The 21,041-nt window shown below is 64.6% G+C and overlaps 1 protein-coding gene across 1 annotated transcript in view; it reads right to left on the bottom strand.

The window, feature by feature from the left end:
* The window catches only part of NCS1 (neuronal calcium sensor 1), a 45,203-nt gene extending 30,693 nt beyond the window's left edge, over positions 1 to 14,510 (bottom strand). Inside the window, exon 1 of the mRNA XM_045846418.1 lies at positions 14,071 to 14,510. Coding sequence (XP_045702374.1) covers positions 14,071 to 14,134 — 64 coding nt within the window. The 5' untranslated portion in view covers positions 14,135 to 14,510. The remainder of the gene's footprint in view (positions 1 to 14,070) is intronic.
* Between the last annotated feature and the right edge of the window lie 6,531 nt (positions 14,511 to 21,041).

The raw sequence follows: 21,041 nt of genomic DNA, 5'->3' as shown, positions 1-21,041 counted from the left end.
CCCCGCCTGGCTCCAGGCCCTTCTCCCCATCATGGGAGGGGAGGAGGGGGACCAGCACCTGGCTGCGTTCGAACAGACCGTGTCCACCCAGGTCGGCAGGGAAGCAGGGCGGGGCCCCGCCTGCTCCGCACACACACAGTCCCGCTCCCTGCAGGCGGGACCCGAGGACGTAGGGCTGCATCCACGGGCCCGTCACATGACCCCTGGGAGATGCTGTGTGGCGGCGGGCCCGGCACCAGGCCCTGCGTGCACGGCACTGCACAGAGGAGCCTCGCAGAGCTCAGGGGTCACGGGTGGGGCCGGGGGGGGGGGCGGCTGAGTCCCGCGGCGCCTGGGACCTGCTCCTCGCCACCCTGAGCGCAGGCCTGGCCGAGCTGCCCGTAGCCGCAGAGTCCACTCTCCCCCCACCCCCACCCCCTGCCGTGGACTTCTGTTCACCCTGAGTGACCTGGCCGACACGCTGCCCCCTCGGAGCCCCGGTCTCCTCTTCCGTCACGGGACTGCCGTCAACGGGAGGACGCGGGTCAAAAGCACGGGCCCAGCCTGTGACGAGAGCGCACCGTGGAGACACAAGGCCATCGTGACGGCCCCGGAAGTGTCAGAGCCACACCTCGGGGCAGCCGGAGAGGCAGCCGGCAGGGAAAGTAGCTCAGACAGAGAAATGCAGGTGTGAGACGCCGCTCAGAGCTGCTCTAATCCCAATCCAAACTGCCCCCAGGACCCCCCCCCCAAGCCCCAGACCCCTCCATGGCTGAGCTCTCGTGCTGTACCTCGGCTTCCAGAGGCAGGGGCCCCACCAGCCCACGGCACTGACGGAGGAACTGAGGCCTCACAGAGGGGGAAAGGCACTCATCCGAGGCCACGCGGCCGGTGGTGGAGGAGGGGGAGGGCCCAGGGCCATCTGACTCCCAAGCTGGGGCTCAGGAAGCCTTCGCCCTGGAGGCGGTGATCACCCCGAGGAAGGGGGTCACCCGCTGAGCCCTGAAGCCACAGCAAGCACTGCGGGGGCATGAGACTTGGGGCGCACAGTCCAGCAGGGAACAGCCGCTCCCGCCCCTCCAACCACCTCGGCAGCGCCTCCCCAGCAGAGCCGCCTCCCCCGCAGCACCTGCTTTCTCCTGGACACTGCGGCCCTTCTCGCCAGGATGTGCTGGACGCAGCCTGCGTCCTGGAGGGGCTCCCCCTGGGGCCTCAGTTTGCTCCTCAGACACACGGAGTAGGAGCTCGCACTGTGACCACCGCACGGCAGGTCCAAGTGCTTCGTCTGGAGCAGGTGCCGCCGCAGAGCCCCCGGGGCAGAGGGCTGGCGCCCCCAGAAGTGGGGGGGGGCATGCAGAGTCCCTGGCCGCCACCAGAAACGAGGGTTAGTTCCAACCCACCCTTGTGTTCTAGCTCCAACGTGTCCACAAAGTTTGCGTTCTGCTCCATCATGTCTAGGTGTCTGCTTTACTCCAGAAATAAAGTTATAAAATACATGGGTTTCAATGACTATAAAAGTTAAAGAATTTTCCCCAAAAAAATTCTCCAGGAAAACGCAGGACAATTTGCTTTGTCTTGTGGCTCCCGGGGACAGCAAGATGAAAAGAGGTGGCATCTACCCTGGCTGGCGTAGCTCAGTGGATTGAGCGCGGGCTGCGAACCAAAGTGCCGCAGGTTCGATTCCCAGTCAGGGCACATGCCTGGGTTGCAGGCCATGACTCCCAGCAACCGCACATGGATGTTTCTCTCTCTCTCTCTCCCCCTCCCTTCCCTCTCTAGAAATAAAGAAATAAACTCTTTAAAAAGAGAAGTGGTGGCGTCTACTGGCTACACACGCACTGCGTGCCCGCCCTGCCGGGCTCAGCACTCTGCAGGCACTAATCCCGTCTGGTGCCCACACGCGCCTGTGAGGCGAGGCCTGTGACCGCGCCCATCACACAGACGAGGAAACTGAGGCTCCCAGAGGCGAAGCGCCCAACCCCAGGTGGAGCTGGGACCGGGGCCGGGGTGCCCGTGTCCTCCCACCGTCGGCGTGCAGTGTCTGAAACGTCACTCGAGGGCGCACACTGGCTGTGGGCCACGGGCACGTCCTGCCCGTCCCCTCAGCCGGGGGTTCCCTCAAAGAGGCTTCGAATCGTTGGTTTCTCTGACTCCCCAACAAAGAGCCACCGGGGCTGGGGGGCAAAGGTCCTCGGGATCTGCTCATCTGCTACTGACTGGCTTGGACGGAGCGACCCACACCCAGGGGCACAGATTCCCCGCCACGGTCCAGCTGTGTGACGCTGGACCAGTCAGTTAACCTCTCTGAGCCTCGATGATAAAAACCTCCCCTAGCGACACAGCTATGTACACAGGAAAAGACCGGGAGGAAGTGGGTGAAAGTGTTCGTGACAGTGACCTCCGAGAAGCAACCTGAGCGGCTGTGTCGTGGCCGTCTTTCTCCCATTCTGCCCGTCCCTGGCTAGGCTGGGGGCTCCTCAGGGCGGGATCTGGGTCTGCTTAAGTCTCTCAGCTGTTCCACCAGCATCGAGCACACAGTAGGTGCTCAGCGTGTTTCTCTTCTTGCAGAAGGCATGGCCGGGCTTGTTGTAGGTGGGTGAGTGGCGAGTACCCGTGGCTACTTCTATTTCCTAAAACTTAGTCATTCCTGGTTAATAAATGTCTGTGCCCTGGTGGTTCCCCCAACTCTGCCCCCGCCCCCTGCCCACACATACACACCACAAGGTAAGGCCCCGAGATCTGCCCCCCAGTTCAAGCCATCTCCCCTGCCCGTCTCTGAATCTTCCAGAACTTGGCAGTGGGTCCTGGAGGAAGCGAACCGAACTTCTGCTTCCTTCAGGGCGCTGGGGGAGGGCTGGTGTGAGGGACTCGTTCGGGACTCCAGGTGGGGAGCCCCTCAGACGGACCCGGTTCAGCCCAATTCCACGAACGTGTCCCCTGAGAGCTGCAGAGGCTGGACACTGCGGGCAGTGGGCGGCACCGGCCCAACGGGAAGGGGCTTTTCCCGAAGGAATGGAGTCATTCCTTAGCCCCTGTGGGACCTTAGGAAACTGTATTCACTCCCTGAGCCTCAGTTTCCTCACCTGGACAATGGGGGCAGGGTGGTGACAGTCCCTTCCTCAGAGGATGGTCAGAAGGGGCAAACTGGACTTTTCACCCCTTCCTCTATCCAACAACCACTGAGCACTCTCGGGGGGCCAGGCCCTGCGCTGGGCCCGGGGACCACAGGGGACAACGGTGCCCCGGACGCAGGAGCTCAGAGACGCGCCCAGGCCCGTGGACTCGCACGGCACCGTGCACTGCCCGCTGTCTGAATGCCCATCCTGGCCCGACACCTGGCCCGGCCACACTGTTAAATGCCGGGCAGACCGCAGGGCAAGCCATCCCATCTGCCGTGTGTCCTGGCGCCTGCCGGGCCGCAAACGCTCCCTCCATCAGGGAGTGCGGGGTGGCCGAGGGGCCCGGCCGGCCCTCCTGCCCCCGGCTGCACCCAGAGCGCTTCGCAGGGCCGCCCCCGGCTGCGCAGCGGGCAGGGAGCCGCAGGCTTGCTCCTCTCCTGGGCGCTGGCGGAAGGCTGCTCTCGGTTTTAATTAAGATCGTGTTCTGTTCGGGCCCAGCAAGGGCCTCCTCCCGGGCGGGCTGGGAACAATAAGCGCCCGACGTGGCCGTGTGGGCGACCGAGCCCCGGAGGGGAGGGAGGCAGGACCACGGGCGAGGGGCAGGGGCCCCGGCCGCGCGGGCTCAGAGCCCCGCAGGGCGCCTTGTCTGCCCAGCGCGTGCACCGCGCACTTTGCAACAGAAGGGAGGCATTCGCTTTTCCCCCACAGCGCCAAAAATAGCCGCATCTCCCGCCTTTGAGCAGGAATCTTGCCTTTGAGCAGGAATCTTTCGGTTGCTACAAAGAGGCAGGAACGGAAGGGGCCAGGAGGAGGGGCCAGGCTGGCTTGGCTGGCGACCGGGACCCCTCCTCATCTCCCCAGAAGGCGACAGGGGTCTGGGGTCCTTGCTCTGCCTGTCCTGCTGAGGGCCAGCCCCCCAGTGCCTGACTTCTCAGGGGCCCCGAGCAGGACCCAGCAAACCCTCCATCCCCCAGCCCAGCAGGCAGGAGTGGGCTGGAGGAAAACAGAAAGGAGGGACCCAAGATGGATGAGAAGAAAGTTCATTCCCTCGTTAGCTTGTCCATGTACGCATCAGATTTTTCGCTTGTTCCGACAAATCGCACTGGTCTCTGTTCTAGGAGCAGGGGTGCGGCCCCTCCTCACGGTGCTGAAGGCGGGTGGGAAGGGGGTGAGTTAAAGGTGTTCTTGCCCGCAGACGGGGAAGGTCACTGTCACCTCCCGTGGAAGGAGCCGTTGGGCGCTGGCGCAAGCTGAGTGTGGGTGAGGGCGGGCCCTGCGCTCGGGGGACCAGGCAGGTGGGGGTGTCACCTAGGCCATGACCCTCACTCACCTCGGCAGCAGGCCCACAGCAGACATCACCCCTTGGAGGAGGGGCGGGGAGGCCGCCAGGACTCTGAGTTGGGGTTCCAGCCCGGGGTGTGCCCGGCCCTTTGGCCAGTGTCCTCATGCTCATGCCGTCCCCAGTCCCGGGAGACGACAGGGTCCCCTCGGCCCATTTGACAGATGCACTGAGGAGGCTTAAAGCGGAAGGGCTTGGCTGAGGCCCCGGAGCTGACGAGAGGAGCAGGGACTCGAACCCAGGCCCGGCGGGTCCCCGGCAGGAACTCCGGCACTGTGCGCCAGTCTGGCAAGGCACCACGAAGCCGCAGAAGCTCAGAGTTGGCAGCGGTCACAAGGCTGGGATGTGGGGATGGGTGGATTGGAACCCAGCTTGGTCTGTCTCCAAATCCAGGGCCCCTCAGGTTCCCACAGCGGCTCCCTCGTTTTTTGTTTTTTTTTAAAAAGGAGGCCACTTTCTGTCCCCAAAAGGCCAGAGCAGTGGGGAAGCCGGAGGAGGCTGGAGGGAGAGACTTTGAGGCCGTCTCCCAGCCGAAGAGTCAAGTCTGAAATAAAAGCGGAAAGCTATTTCTGCCCTGGGTTAAACATTCCTCAAAACCACATTCCTCCGGCCCTCCCCCTTCTCCCCGGCCAGGGAATCCAAGCTGGTGGCCTGGACGCCCCGCCAGCTTCCTGGGGCCACCTTGCGAGAGACAGGAAGGCCACCGCCAGCAGCGGCCCCGCATCCCTTCCTGGGCACCCCCGGCCGGGGCCTGCTCAGCAGGGAGCACCCCCGCCCAGAGGGCACCCCCAGGGTGCTCTGGGGCTGCAAAAAGCTGACTGCCTGCCCGTCTCACAGAGAGCAGGACAGGGCAGGCAGGGGGATGGGGAACGGAGGCCCAGATGGGGCAGGCTGGGGCCAGGACCCCAAACTCGGACCCCCTGGCAACTCCCTGGCTCATCAGACTGCAGGTCAGGGGCGCCCAGGGGTGGGCTCCCGTCCCGGTCGGCCAAGGAGCACAGCAGCAGCAGCATGTGGTCGGTGGAGTGGTCTGGAAAGCCCAGAGCCTTCCCGAGCGGTGCCCAGGCCCGCCCCGTGCGAGTGCCACGCCGGGCACTGCGGCCAGTCCTCCAGGTCCCGAGGTCCCACCTGTCACTGTGCACCTGCGAGGACTCGGACACCCCGAAGGCACAGGGCCTTGCCAGGCGTGAGCAGGGCAGGAGGACGGGCCAGGGCGACCAGGGGCCGTCGCTCTCCACAGCCTCGGCCTCGGCTGCCCTCTGCCTCCAAGACCCGGCCCCCAGGCTCCCCAAGAGCAGGGGGTGGGAGGGTGCCAACACTTTCTCCTGGGCTCACAGGTTGGGAGGACTTGGTGGGGTCAACACCATGCTGGCACGTGGTCAGCACCCAAGGGTCTGCCAGGATGGGCAGAGGCGGAGCAGCCGCCGCCCACTGCATGCTCCTACTTCTTGCCACGCTTCTGCCGCCTTCCCAGAAGGCTTCAGCCCAGCCCCCTCCGCAGAGGAAGCCGAGCCCAGGCTGCCCTGGAACCCCGCGGGGATCGGAGCACTCGGGGGGTCTGGAGGGCTGTGTGCTCCCAGCCAGAAGGACCCACGCACTGTCCAGCCTCACATCCTGCCAGGAAGCCAGGGTGCCAGGCCAGTGTCTGTCATTCCAGCAGCTGCTTGAATGCCTCCTGTGACGGGGTGCTCACTACCCTACGTGGCAGCTCTAAGGTTCCAAGGCTCGCAGAGATGATGGGAGGTGGGCATGTGGCAGGGGGGCTGTGTCTGGATGAACACCAGAGCCTGAGCCCTGCCCTGTCCCCTGGCTGGGAGGCTGGGGCATGTCCCTGACCTGCCTGGGCCCTCCTTTCTTCGTCTGTGAAATGGGCATGTCCCCCTCCTCCCAGGGTTGTGGTGAGACCAAGGGGGAACCTGCACTCAGCACGCCTGGCACCGAGGACCCACCTGGCAAGTGGAAGTCGTCATTACTGTCATTGCTCCCCACGCTATCTCGGCCCCCCTCCCCCCGCCCGAGGACCACCGTGGCTGGGGCGGAAGTGGCAGCCACGTGGTCGGGTCCCAGAGCAGGCAGCCGCGCAGATCGGCGTTCGATCCGGGCTGGTGGCCCGTCGGTGCCTCCCACCCGAGCGCCCCGCCCCCAACACACGACTACGTTCACGCAGAGCTGCACACACGGTGCGCACGCTCAGGCACAGACGTGCCAGCTCATCACTCCCGACACGCGCCACGACCCCGTCCCTCACACTCGGAGCATGCCCACGGGCACCCACCCCACCCGCCCACCCACACAGGCACCCACACTCAGCGGCACACCTCCACCGTGGCTTCTCAGCACCCTCCCCCCTACCCACAAGGGGCCTCTCGTCACCACCCAGGGGCAAACTCCAGCTGCGCCGCTCTCCAGGTACTCGGCCTCGGGCCAGCTCTGGTCCCCTCTGAACCTCAGTGTCCTCATCTGTGAAATGGGAACCCCACAGGGCCCCTGGGGACAGCGGGGGATGAATGCACGTGAACCGGGCCTGGACCGCACAGCCGTGCTTCACGGCTGACTCCCACCCCGGCGACAGCCCAGCCTGGCACTGAGGCCTCGTGGGTGACAGATTCCCCATCACCACAGGTGAGCCAAGGGGAGCAGCCGGCAGGAGCCGCCCAACTCGGAGCCGCACGTGACACGTGGCAGCCCCGCTGCGGAGGTATCCTCTCCCCCGCCACCCAGCTCGAGGATGAGGACGCCGATGCGTGAAGAGACCAGGACGTGTTCCCGTGGCCGAGACAGCCGCCAGACGCCAGAGCCCAGGCACGCTCCGTCTGGGGGCGCAGGTGCAGCCCCCCCACGCACGTCACACCTCACCGTCTGGCAGCCCGAGCACCGCAGAAGGGGAGCTGAGCCCTGGGGGCACTCAGCACCCTGGAGTCACGCTCTGGGCCACAAGGCATTCTGGGAGGGAGGCCCAGGCAGGTTTGTCTTCAGCCCTCTGAGCCCACGGGCGCGAGGGACCCTAAAACCCAGCAGCGCTCCACAGCGGACCCTCCTTCCGACCACAAGAGTGAGGTGGCGGGGGAGGCGCGATGCAGACCAGTGCAGATGTCAACCAGCCAGGCCAGGCCCAGGGACTGTCTGCTGTCGTCACTCCCTGCCAGTGCGGCCGAGGACCTGTGACAGCTCGCCCTGGGGCCACCCAGGGCCACGGACCACTGTCTCCTGACTCTGAGGGCCACGCAGCCCCCTGGCACAGATGACATGCCAGTGGGTCCCTGTGCCCACCCGAGGGAAAAGCACTGTCGCCTGCCCCCACCCGACACATGAGCCACCCAGAGCTCAGGGGTGGGCAGGGGGGACTCTGGCCAGAGTCACACAGCCAGGGATCGACAAGCCGGCCTTCAAGCCCTCAGCCTGCTGCCCTGCCCCTGGCGGGGAACCTGACCCCGATATCAAGGTCCCTGCGAACTGGGCACGTCCATCCGTGCGTCTCTGCCCTGACAAAGAGACCACACCCAGGATGTGCAAAGCATTTCAGCCTGCAGTCATAGTAAAGGGGACAATCTGTTTTTGTGGGGGTTTTTTTAATCTGACAGCAAGAGATATTTAGGACAAGATGACCCACAGCAGAAGAAACGCCAACGAAGAAAGCAAGACATCCTCCCACCTGGACCCCAGAATCACAGTGGGGGGCGCCGGGAGAGAGGCACTAAATCTGTCCCTGCCCCACATTGCCCTGTGACTTGGGAGAGAGATTTCACTTCTCTGGTGCTCGATCTATCCATTTGTGAACCACGGGAGTTGGGCCACGTGACCCCCAGTCTCCTCCAGCTCGAAGATTGTAGGATTCTGGGCAGCGGTAATCAAGGAAATGAACGTTGACACAGTGACTTTCTTCCCCAGGAAGTTGGCAAGGATGAGGGAAAACAATAACACTCAGTGCTGGCAAGAAGGCAGGGAAACGGGCAGCTCCGTCCACTTTCCCCGACAATGTAAACGGGAACATGCTTTCTGGAGAGCAAAGTAACAATGTTTCGATCAGAAGCATTGTAAGATGTCCCCAGCCTTTGGGGGAACCTACAACTTTAAGACGAGATATGAGATATGCGCAAGGATGCTGGCCCCAACATATAAAAAGCAACATACTATCCGATGGCAGGGGATCAAATGAAATGTTGCATTCCTATGTCACACCACTTAAACATCAGACATTCACAACCCTCAGGTTGCAAGAAGGTAGAAAATAAAAAGCACAGAATCCCAAGTATACGGGAGAATGTAACCTGTGTATCAAGTCCTGTTTCATCTTCCTCCTGAACACTTTCATTCAAAATCCGTCCTGGGCCCCATCCCCACCGACACCCCAATCCCCTCCTCCAACCCATTCTCTGGACGATAAACAAAAACCACCTCCAAACGCCAATCCAGCAGGTCACGACCACCTCCGTCCATGTCCCCCATCTCGAAAAATGTCCAAATCCCTTCCTGTGGGACCCTTGGTGGGGGCTGACAGGTGCATCCAGGCCTGGTGGCCGGCTGCATGTCCCACTGCCCACAACCTGCCCCACAGGGGCTTGGGCCTGGCCTTGGGGGCAGAGGAAGCTGGGTCCAACCCCAAGGCCATGGCCAGGAGAAGGTGCTTTTACCTGGCACTGTGAGATGCGAGGTGCCAGAGCTCTCTAGGGCTGGGGTGGGGGCGGAAGGAGCCAGGACAGGGTGAGTTGGCTTGTGACCCCGGCAAGCCCCTACCCCTCTGGTTGCCTGGGCTTCTCTCAACAAGGGCCAGGACGTACACCCCCATCCAGCCTGTTCTGCTCTGGGGGACAGAGGACTCGCGTCCCAAAGCCATTGCCACCAGGCGAGGTTCAAGGGTTCCCTCAGAGCCAGGCACTACGCCAAACCCTTCACGCACCCCCAGTCCTCCCCACCTTCGGGGCCACCCTTTCGGCCCCACATCCTGGACCTCGCAGCACGCCCCCCATTTGGATCCCCGGAGTCACAGGACCAGGTGTCACGGAGGAGCAAGACCATGCTCAGAGAGGGTGAGCGACCTGCCTGGAGTCACAGAGCCTGAGTGGGACCCAGCCCCACTCTCCAGGACGCTGAGTTCTGTCCCGACAACGGACTCGATGTTTCTCGCCCGACGCAGTGTCAGAGTCCAGCCTTGACCCCTCCTGCCTGCCGCCGCCCGCGTAGCCTTCTGAGACAGGAAGCAGGCTTCCGCACCTGACCCCCTGCGCACGGGACGCGCAGGGGCGCCGCAGCCGCCCCCTCCCTCTGGGCCCTGCCCCTCCTGGGCCGCTTACCCCTGGCTCACGGCCTCTCCAACAAGCTGGGAGAAAGTAGGCCAGAACAGACCTTAAAAAAAAAGAAACTGGCTCTGAGGCCTTCCACACCCTGACGCCGTCGCTTGTCCCAAGATGGGTGCCAGGCTTGCCTCCAGCCACGGCACTGTCGCGCCCCCTTCTGGTGGAGCCGAGCTGTGGGGGAGGGTGACCAGAGAATATCCCTCATCCTGCGGGAGGGACCTCCAGGGCACCCCTCCCAAAGCCCGAGAGACCCTAGCGTTCGGCCAGTGACACCCAGCTGCTCTCAACCCGACTCCCGCCCCCAGCCGGGGTCCCCTTGTCCCCGGGGCGGGGGGTACAGAGGCCTTAGCTGTCAACTAAGGACGATGCTTGTTGTCACCTCTACAAGCAGGGTGTGCCGGAGACACCGTTCCGGGCATCGGGAAAGAAGCCAGAGAGACTCAAGGTCAAGGCGGAGCCTGGGCCATCCCAGGGCAACCAGGAGGAGGGGACCTAAGGAGTACCATGAGCACAGTGCGGGGAGGATAAGGGAGAGAGGGTGGGCGGGGGGTTATGACTCTTGGGGAGGCTGCCCGGGGCCCGGACGCCTGGAACCAGGTGCAGCTGGGGCGGCAGCAGACGGCTTGAGCCCCTCCGGCTGGTTTTCCGGTCTCCCTGGCCGCTCCCCGCCTGAGGGCAGGCTCGACACCTCTCTGGTCGGCCTCCATCCCCCTGCCCGGCCCAGAGCGGGAAATCAGCGAAAGGTGGGTTGGGGCGGCCTGAGAATGAGCAAGAGCCGGGGGCGAGGGGAGCCGCAGCAGAAGGAACAAGACCCTGCTAAGATTCGGGCAAACCGAAGAGTCCAGCTTTCTTTCCGTGGGCGCCAGACACAGAGACCAGGGCCGGGGCCGGCGCCCCGGTGGACAGATGAGCTTCGTCCACAAGACCGCGCACCCAAGACCAGTTCGGAGGAAGCTGAACTGTGTCATCTACTGGGCAATGCTGGCGACGCTCACGGACATGCCTCCTCGCACCCTTGACAGGTGAGCGTCACGCGTCACGGATGGCTCCCAACCACCTGCCACGCACGGGGCTGGCTGTACCCTGCGGACGCTTACACGTCCCCTAGGGGTCGGGCACCAGGAGCACGCCCGTTCTGCAGACGAGGAAGCCGAGGCTCAGGTAAGCGAGGGGCCGGCCTGTCCCACAGTCCGGGAACAGAGGTCTCGCCAGCAAGTGGGGAGAAAGTGGGCCAGACCCCCAAAGGAGCAGTTTTTGAGCCGCACTGGCTGCTGCTGCTCTGATTCCCGGCTGGGCGGGGACCCCCACCTCTCTGGAACCTTCCTGTGGCTCCCGGATGCGAACCGTGCCAGGAAGGGGAGGGACGGGAGCAGGAGGCACTGATGACTTATAGCATCTCATCTGCAGAGGGGGGAAAACATCTCCAAGACGGTGCAAAGCCCGAACGGTGGAGGGCTGCGGCCGAGCGGAATCCAGGTGTGTCTAGCAAGGGCCACACTGCAGAAGCTTTTAGACCGTGCCCTGCCCGCTCACACACACACACACACACACACACACACACACACCAGTGGGACGGTCTTTTCTCTTGGGGGGGGGACGTGGGGGTTCACCACCAAGGCTGGCGGCCAGGACTGAGTCAGGCGATGCCCTCCAGGCACCCCTCGGGGCCCCGAGCTGCGCTGCAGCCAGCCCTGTAGCCTCCGACCCCAGGGGACGCTTCTTCTATCTGCCAGGACCCCAGAACCAGTTGTGGGTCTTCCCCTGTGGCTCCTGGGAACCCCCGTCAGGGACGTGAATTCCTGGGTGCGGACCAGGCCTGAAGAAGGATCAGAAGTCTGGGGTCACCACCTGACCCGGGCACCTTGGCGCTGAGCAAGCTCTCTGGGGGATTCTGACACTCGGGACTCCTTCCTGCACGCTCCTCTCCTGCCCCCCCCCCCACTCCCCACACACAGTCCCCCAAACAAGGAGCAGAGGGCCCACTCCCCACCAGCAGGAGGCCCACCGGGGGCCTTAGAACAAGCTGGACGCTGCCTCCGCCCTTTGGGCTGGGACTTCCCCTTCCACAACTACCTGTGCACCTGGTCCGTGCCAACACAGCCGCACGGCCAGGGCCCGCACCGAGGGAGCTGGCGCCAGCAAGGGGCACGCGGGCGGCAAAGCAGTCCCCACCGCGCCGCCCCTAATAAGGGCGCGAGGAAAGGAGCCCGGCCGACTCGCTCCCTGACAGAAACTGTTCCACGTCTCCAAAGGCCTTTAAAAATAGCCCAGCCCAGCACCACCAGGCCGGCTCCTAACAGGGTCTTGTTGACGCAGCATCTCCCAGAATGGGCCGATCGGCCTGGGGCGAGGGGGGTGGACTGAAGGCCTTGCCAAGGCCCCTTCCCAGGTGGCTCAGAGCAGAAACCCACACGGGGCGCACAGAAGAAGAGCCCCCCTGACTTCGCGGCGTGAACTCTGAAGACGTGTAACTTCGGAGACAGGCCTGCGTTCAAGTCCTGGTACCACCTAGAGACCGGCCGGGGGATCCCGGCAGGCTGCTCACCTGTCCGAGCCTTAGTTTCCCCATCTGTAGAAGGGGACAGTACCAGCGCCCCCCACGCCCAGGGCTGCTGGGAGGATGCGAGGTGCTAACCACGCAGAGTTCGGCGTGTGACGTGCCCAGCAGGCAGAGAGCCTGGTCTCCTTCGGCTCACAGGCGGCTCCCCTGCCCCAGCACGATGGGGCCCCCCCACCAGTGCAGCCCAGGCCCACATTTCCCCGAGAAGCCCACCGCGCCCTCTGCCCCCCAGGGCACAGGAGCCCGGGGAGTGCCCCTGCAGCCCAGCCCGCCTGCTCACAGCTGTGGGCCGCATCTGGACAAGCCCGAAGGAAGGCCCAGCAAACCTCACAAGACAGCAGCCAGACTGGGGAGGGCCCCCGCCCTGGATAGAGGATAAGAGCAGTGAGGAAGGAGCCCCCGGTCCTCGCTCGGAGCCTCCCCATTTGGGGAGCAGCTCCCTGGCGTTACAAGCTCCTTGCTGCAGCATTCCACGGGGGAAGGGCCGGGACCTCTTGGCCGACCGGCGCCCACTCAGGAAAGCCCCCTTTGCTCCAAGCACATGGGGGCGAGGGGCACGGAGCTGCAGCCTGGGCTTGGACAGACCCGCAAACGTGCCCGGAAGACCCAGGGAGGAGGGTGTGTGCGCACAGCCGGCGGGGCGCAGGGGTTGTGCAATGCACCAGCGGAACCTGCCTCCCGGGCCTCCATCATCTCTCGGGGCTGGCTGGCCCAGGGAGGGTGCAGGGGGCCTGGACTGGGCTCCGAATTCCAGCCCGAGGCCAGGGCCACGGCCTCCCTTCGAGTCAGACACACGGGCAGTGGCCCTGCCAGAGGATGGGCCGTCCCTCGTCCCATCCCCCAAAACGAAAACGGGTGGGTCAGGACCCAGTGCTTCAGTCCCCCCCGCCTGCCAGAGCATCTCCCAAGAGGCTGCAGCGGGGAGAGAAGCAGGTATGGAGAGCCTGGAGGTGCAGGGGGCTGTGGCGCTGGGAGGTGGGGAGACACACTGGGGCGGACCTAGAGAGAGAAGGCTGATATTGACAGACCCTCCTCTCTTAGGGATGACCCCGGAGGGTTACACCATGAGATCGGCCAGGTCACCCACGGCTGCATAAACCCATTCCCCAGTTTGGCTTATGGAGGGAGAAGGGAGGAGACTGATGTCGGAGCCAAGAAGTCAGCCTGTAAATACAACAGGGCGCCGGGGACCCTGGGCCGCCCCCGCTACCACCAGTCTCTGACAGGCCTCGCCGCCACCACCGCCGCCGCCACCGCCCAACACACACGATCGGGGCCTGGGAGGGGGCGACAGGCCAACCTCGCAGCAGCAGCAGCGGCGGCGGCGGCGGCGGCGGTGGCATCGTGATGCATGAATCACCCGCCTCGCCACGCTTGTGCCTTCGGCTCCCCGCAGCCGGAACCACCTGGCAACCGGGCGCCCCCTGCCGGGACCACCGCCCCCGGCCCGCGCACGCCGCTGCCCTTCGCGACAGCCGCCGAGAGGGGCCTGCGGGTGGGTTAGGGCTTTCCGTCTCGGCCAGGGGGTGGCCCCGCGCACCCTTGACAGGCGACACACGGCCGGGCGTGGGGTGCTGGATGCCCTGGAACAAAAGGGCTAAGTGTGCGGCCGGCGCCGCGGCCCGGGGCTTCCGAGGGGCCGGGGCAAAGGCAGGGCAGGGGACGGCCGAGGGCGGGCTGCGGCGCGCCGGCGGGCGAAGCGGGCCCGGAGCCGGGACGAAGGGGCTGGGGGCGACGGGGCTGGGGGGAGGGGGGCGGGGGTCCGCCGCGCGCACTCACAGTAGGTTTTCCTGGTCAGCTCCTCCACAACTTCGGGCTTCAACTTGCTGTTGGATTTCCCCATCCTCGGCGGCCGCGGCCCCCGCCCCCGGGCCGGACCCCGGCGGGACGCTCAGAGGGAGCGACTCGGCGGGCGCGGGCCGGGGCGGCCGGGGCGGGGCGCGCGGAGGCCGGCGAGCCGGGCTGGGCCGAGCCCCGGCCGCGCCTTTGTCTGCGCCGTGCCCGCGCGGCCCGGGCGCGGGGCTCCGGGGCGCTGCGCTGCGCTGCGCGGCTGGCGGCGCCTGGGCCGCCCTGGGCGCGGCGCGGGGCCCGGGACGCGGGACAGCCGCTGGGCAGGCCCAGCCGTCCGTCGGCCGCCGCCCTCTCCGAGCGCCGCGGCGCGAGCTGCGCTGGGCCGGGCGCCGGCGCGGCCGCGGTGTTGCCCGGTCGTCCCTGGTTACTGGGCTCCGCGGCACATGCTCGCTGCTGCGCGCTCTGCGCCGCCCCTGCGCTCCCCGCCTCCCGCCTCCCGCCCGCACCAGCGCGCCAGGGGTGGGCCCGGAGCCGCCACTCATCCTCGGGCGCCACCTCCCGCCCCGCACCCGCCCCGCCGGGCCTGCGCCTGCGGAACCTCGGCCCCGGGGGCGCAGCGGAGGTCACCCCTCCACCCGCCTTGAGTCGGTCTGGGGCGCTCCGGAGGGCACCCCCCCACCCCCAACACCCCCCCAAGGAGCGGGCCCGGCCCAGAAGATCTGACGTGGATGAGGCCAAGTGTGTGCCCGGCGAAATTCATTCATTCGACACGGATTAGTGGGGCGCTGGGGACACAGCGGCGAACAGTGCAGGCGAACGGGGGTGGGGCGGTCACTGCTCTTCAGGATGCCAGAGATTATGGTGGGGGCGCCTACCACGGCCTGGGGGAAGGTGACCCCCGAGCCTCGGGGGAGGAGGTGGGTGATCAAGGCCCAGGAAACCTGGAGGAGGGAAGGAGGCCTGAGCCCAGGGGAGACTTTTCCCTGCAGGGAGCTCCAGGGGCGGGGCAGGTGGGATCAGTGGCCAGAGAGAAGGGGGAGGGCCCAGGGGCAGGCCTACCCCCGCCCCGAGGAGCCGGGCCTCTGGGATTTCGGGCGGGAGGTGCCAGGGTCAGACCCTCCTTCCCTGCTTCCCGGGCCTCGCTGCGGGGTGCGCGAGCAGGCAGCAGGCGCTGGGCGGGAGCTGAGGCCCGGGCCCGGGCCCGGCCCCACCTGGATGCGCGGAGGCTGGGGGTTAGGGGAGGTCCGGCCAGGGGAGGAGCCCGCCCAGCCACCCCTGGCCACCATGTCTACAAGGTCAGCGCTTTGGGACTCTCCCTACCCCACTCCCAGCTTTGTTTTACTCCTCGCAGAGGTATGGACGTTGTTTCATTGCTGTGCTGTCGCCGTCTCCCCCGCTGGAATAGCGCCCCCCACCGGTGCAGGGATGCTCGTCTTGTTTGCAGTTGTGTCTCCCGCCCCTGCAAGGCCCTGGACTTGCCCTGGCCCCTCCACTGACCTGGAGCCCGAGGAAAGGAGAGCGGCGCCGGGGGGGCTTGAGAGGACCGATGGGGCCGAGGTCAGGTGCGGACGGGGTCTCTCTCTCTCCCGGCAGACCCCGGGGTCCGGGGAGCCCAGAGGAGCTGTGCAGAGTGTGGTTGGTTCTCGGCCCCCAAACACCACCCCCACCGCCACGCAGGCTCCCTTCTGGCTTTGCCCCAGGCCCCAGGGGGCCGGCTGGTGAGGGAGGACCTACTGCCCAGCCAGCGCTGGTTCTACGAGAGAAGTTGGGGATGGGGAGGGCACGGGCCCGGAGAACCGGCGCTGGGTCACAGCTGGAGGGACTCCGTCTCCGCTTGGGAACAGGACTGCCCAACTGCGGGGACGCTGACTCAGAATGGACACCAGTGGGGGGCCCACGGCGAGGGGCGCCGAGTCGGCCAGGCTGGCCTGGGCATCCTGCCTGGGAGGCCGGGAGTCTGCAATGTCCACCTGTCAGGAGGACAGTGACAGCATTGAAGACCTACAGGAACCCAGGTGCTTCTGAGTATGTCCTGCCCCCTGCCCAGGTGCCAGGCGCTGCCGTGACCGAGGTGGTCCTCATCCTTGGGCAGCTCACAAACCCCACCCCCCACCCCTCGGCCTGCCTCCCACTGGTGACAAACTCCACAAGGGGAATGGAGAGGGACCTGGGGGACCAGGCACAGAGGCACCTGTTGGGGGGAGTCAGGGAGGTTCCTGGGGGTTACAGCTTATCCAGGGGAGGTCGACACAACAATAAACAGAAGTGCAGAGTGTCAGAAGACATCAAACTGAGGCAGGGGAGGGGCGGGGCAGGGCCGGGGCAGGAGAGGCTCACGGAGAAGGGGCTGTTCGAACCCGGACCCGGGGAAGAGGGAAGCCTGCGGAGGGCCCCCTCGGGCCACCTGCTCTCCCGCCCCGTCTCCCGGTCCCTCTGGGCAGCGGCCACCCCGCCGGGCCCTGCGGGAAGTCTCCACACCCGCACCCGCGTGGCCACTGAAACTCGACTCGTGGGCTGTCCACACAGAATGCACACCGGACTTCGGAGGGCTGCACACAGCAGAGAGAGTACAATGGAGCTCATTCATATTTTTAAAAAATATAGGATTGTGCCCTGGCTGGTGTGGCTCAGTGGGTTGAGTGCTGGCCTGAGAGCCAGGGGGCATCGCCGGTTCGATTCCTGGTCGAGTCCTGTGCCTGGGCTGCTGGCCAGGTGCCCAGTTGGGGGTGCGGAAGACAGCCACACACAGACGTTTCTCTCCCTCCCTCCCTTCCTCCCTCCCTTCCCCTCTCTCTAGAAATAAATAAATAAACAAAATCTTTTTTAAAAAATATGATTATATATTACACTGATGGGTTTTGATATAGATGAACTTTATTATTAAAACATATTCCACTTGTTTCTCTTAATATGTTTTCTTTTTTTAAGATTTATTTCTTTATTTTTAGAGAGAGAAGGGAGAGAGAAAGAGAGAGAGAGAAACATCAATGTGCGGTTCCTGGGGGCCATGGCCTGCAGCCCAGGTATATGCCCTGACTGGGAATCGAACCTGCGATGCCTGGTTCGCAGCCTGCGTTCAATCCACTGAGCTACGCCAGCCAGGGTTGTTTCTCTTAATATTTGTTAAGTGCCCACCGAAAACTTTAAGCAGCACATGCGGCTTGGATGGTGCTTCCGATGGACAGCACCGTCTTGCACACGTTTCAAGTCTCCTTTCAAACCTCACCTCCGTGGAGCCTTCCCGGACCCCCGCAGTGAGCCTGAGGCCCAGCGTTCACATCCACCCACACAGCACCTGCCCCCGGGGGTTTGCGGGAGTTTGTGTGACGTAAGGACTTCCTCAGACAGACCTTGTTAAGCCCCCTAGGAACGGGGGTATGTCCAGGGTAGAGTCAGCTGTCAGGGGTGAGGCGGGGAGGGTGCTGGCCCAGTGTGGGGAGGAGGGAGAGCATCAGGGGTCCCACTGACCCCCACCATGGAGCACAAGGCTCAGTCCGGGTACTGCCCTCACGCACCCTGCGGCTTTGGGCAAATCACCTCTCATCTTCTCACGGGGAAGGGTCTATAAAGACAGAAATGCTTTGCGCAGGTGCGTGGCAGCGTTACTCTCCTCGACCCATGAAGAAGTTTCTCGGCTCATAAGAAAAAGATGAGCCCTCCGTGGAAGGCTGGGGAGAGAACCAGAACAGGTAACACAAAAGCAATGGCCACCGCCCGTCCCCAGGAGAGGCGCCCCTTACCAGTCAGAGAAGCGGGAGCGGACTGGGAGGGGGGAGCATTAGAGCTCACGGGAGCACCCCGGATCGGCCGAGGGGCGGAAAGCGGGGCCTGCAGGCTGCCGGGCGGGTGCTGCGGGGACGGCCTCTCTGAAGGGCAGGCGGGCACCGAACGGCCGTATCCCCTGACGCGGCAATTCCGCTCTGGGAAATGACCCTGCGCCGACACCCGAGATCTGCCCAAATGCCAGGGCTCAGCGACGGGACTCCAGCAGCAGGTAAGACAGCGATGGAAACACGGAAGCGACCTCCGTGTCCGAAATGAGGGACGAGGCCGCGGCACCACGGGGTCCTGGACCGCCACAGGAGGCTCTAGCACGCCGGAGACCGCCTCCCACGGCACTGTGCGCCCACGGCATGCTCAGCACAGAAAGGTTCCCAAAACCTGTGGAACCACCCCAGCCGTGTGTGTGTGTGTGTGGAGGGGGTGTACATCGCTGTGTATTTTCATTGCCGTTTCTTAAAAGATTTTTAAAATTTTATTTATTTATTATTTTTTAAAATAATTGGTTATCGCCCAGGATATTTTTTCTTGTGTCTTGTGTTTTTTTCTTGCTTTCTTTTTTTAAAGATTTTATTTATTTATTTTTAGAGGGGGAAGGGAGGGAGAAAGAGAGAGAGAGAGAGAAACATCAATGTGCGGTTGCTGGGGGCCGTGGCCTGCAACCCAGGCATGTGCCCTGACTGGGAATCGAACCTGTGATGCTTTGGTTTGCAGCCCGCGCTCAATCCACTGAGCTACACCAGCCAGGACTCTTAAAAGATTTTTTAAAATTTATTTTTAGAGGGGAGAGAAATATCGATGTGCGGGAGATGCGTAGACTCAAGGGTGTTACGTTCAAGCTCGCCTCGTGCCTGCTGTGTGGCCTGGTTCCCAGTAGGCCCAGACCGACACTGGTCCGCGGCTCAGAGGCCGGGGACCCCTGGTGCAAAGAACCCTAAACTAAACCCGGAGTCCGAGCAGGAGTCCTGGCTGCGGGACCTGGGGCCAGGCGCGTGGCCTCTGAGCCTCAGTTTCCTCATGTGTGAGTCGGAACCTCCATGCGCCGCGCTGGGGAGCCCGCTGCCTCGCCGGGCTATTTACGGGCCTCGAAATGGGGCTCCCCCAGTGCAGAAGGTGCGGCTGTGACGTGGAGCAGCTGGGCAAGTGGGTTTGTGAATGAGAAACAGGTGCAGAGCCCATCTGGGCTGGGGATAAGCCCCCCTCCTTGGCTCCCTCCGGCACCCTGGAAGCGAGAGGGGAGCTCTTGCTCCCGGGCCCGTGGCCGCCATGCTGCCCAACCACCACGAACAGCAGGTCCCTGGTCCCTGCCCCCCCTCACTGCCCGGTGAGCCTGGGGACACACGCGGCCTTTGAACGTTACCTTCCTCGGGGAAGCTGTCAGTGGGGTCTCGGGTGAGGAGTGGGCAGCTGGCCACGTGCCTCTGTCCCGGCTAGGGACACGGTGAGCTGGGGCTCAGTGTCCCCCGAGGGCAAAGGGGAATGGGCTCTGTTCTCTAGATCTTGCCTGTCCTTTCCACCCCCACTAAGGGCTCCTTCCTGGGTCTGAGGGAGGGCCAGCGAGTCCTCGCTCGCCCCTGCACCAGCTGAAATGAAAGGGAGCCTCACCGGAGGGGCAGGAGACAAGCCTGGCACCAGCACCTCGGGTCGGGGCGTCCCCCGGGGGGCTGGGCTCCCTCTGACCCCGGGTTGCCTGCGGCGGACTCCACAACCTGTGTGCAGGGCGCTCGTGGGCTCCAGGAGCCGCTGGAGGGTCCTGGCCAAGCAGTCTCCAGGGTGTGGGCTCTACCGGCGGAGACAAGGAGCCTTGTCTTTAGGCTGCAGGGCCTCTCACCACGCTCCCCCTCCTCTGCAGCCAGCCCTTCGCTCAAAGTTCACCCTGCGGGGACTGTCCGATGGGCCACGCTGGGGTCTGGGACTGCGCTGGATGGGGGGCAGGCAGTTTGCCAGTCAGTTCCTCCAAGGAGGCTCCCGCTGCAGGAGGGGGAGTCCCCCTCAAAGGAAAGTGGGTGCTTTTTCTTGTTTTAAAGATTGTATTTGCTTATTTAGAGAGAGGGGAAGAGAGGGAGAGAGAGAAACATCAGTGTGTGGTTGCCTCTCGTGCGCCCCCTACTGGGGACCTGGCCCGCAGCCCAGGCATGTGCCCTGACTGGGAATGGAACCGGCAACCCTTTGGTTCACAAGCCGGTGTTCAATCCACTGAGCCACACCAGCCAGGGCAGTGGGTGCTTTTTCCAGAAGAATGGGGCATGGACGTTGGGGGTGGGGGTGGGGACAACAGCCAGTCAATGCCCAGGCCCCGGGCTGTCGGAGGCAGCTTGCTTCTGCAGGCGGCTACCCTGCACCCCCACCCCAGCAGGGTCTCCCGTCCCCGCCCGCTCACCTGCCCGCCCGGTGAGCCCCAGCCCAGTTCCAGGAGAGCATCTGATCGGCCCTCAGGAGGGGGACGTTTGCCCTGGTCCAACTGGCCCTGGCCAACGAGGGTCAGGCCGCATAGCTTCAGAGGTCGTCACCCTTCAGAGAGGGGTGCTAGACAGACACCCCAAATACCAGTGACCACAGGCTTCGGGGGTCCTCAGAGCTGGGAGCCAGCACTTTGGAGATTACAAGGGGGTGGGGCGGGGGACCGTGGGGCTTCCTATGAAGGGAGGGTGCCATGTACCCTGGCTTCTGCCCGGTGTGTGGTGCGTTCCCCGGGGCCCAGTTCAGGCGCCCACAGAGCAGGAGCAGGGAAGAGGGCAGCTTTTCGGGGGGCCAAGCCCCGGGGCCAGCTCGCCCCCACCAGGGTGCCCGGGAGCTGCTCAGCACAGGGCCTGCTGCCGCCCACGGGCAGGCTGGCTGCAGTGTCCGAGCTCAGGTATAGACGCCCCCCGGGCGGACCCAGGGGCACCTCCGGGAGCCCCCTCGGGCCTGCGGGCCTGGCCCAGCTCCCCCACCCCCCGAGCCAGTCCTCTCTGAGCCAACCCGGGGCCCCTTGTGGGCGGGGCTGCCTGTGTCCTGTCGCTGGCACCTGCCCAGGGCTCGACCCAGAGTGGACGCTTGGACAACGCTGATGGTGGGCGGGCGGCGACTGTCCACCCTCTAAACCCCTCTCTGGCCGTGACATGAAGTCCATCCATCTTCCTGAGGTCAGCTGCACACTCAGTCCAACCCTGGCCAGGCCCTGGCCAGGGCTCCAAGCC

The sequence above is a fragment of the Phyllostomus hastatus genome, unplaced genomic scaffold (assembly GCF_019186645.2).
Source record: "Phyllostomus hastatus isolate PE091 unplaced genomic scaffold, TTU_PhHast_1.1 phas_contig_495, whole genome shotgun sequence".
In the NCBI taxonomy this organism is placed as follows: Eukaryota; Metazoa; Chordata; class Mammalia; order Chiroptera; family Phyllostomidae; genus Phyllostomus; species Phyllostomus hastatus.
Note: the sequence above shows the minus strand (reverse complement) of the source record. Positions and strands in the feature narration are given on the sequence as shown.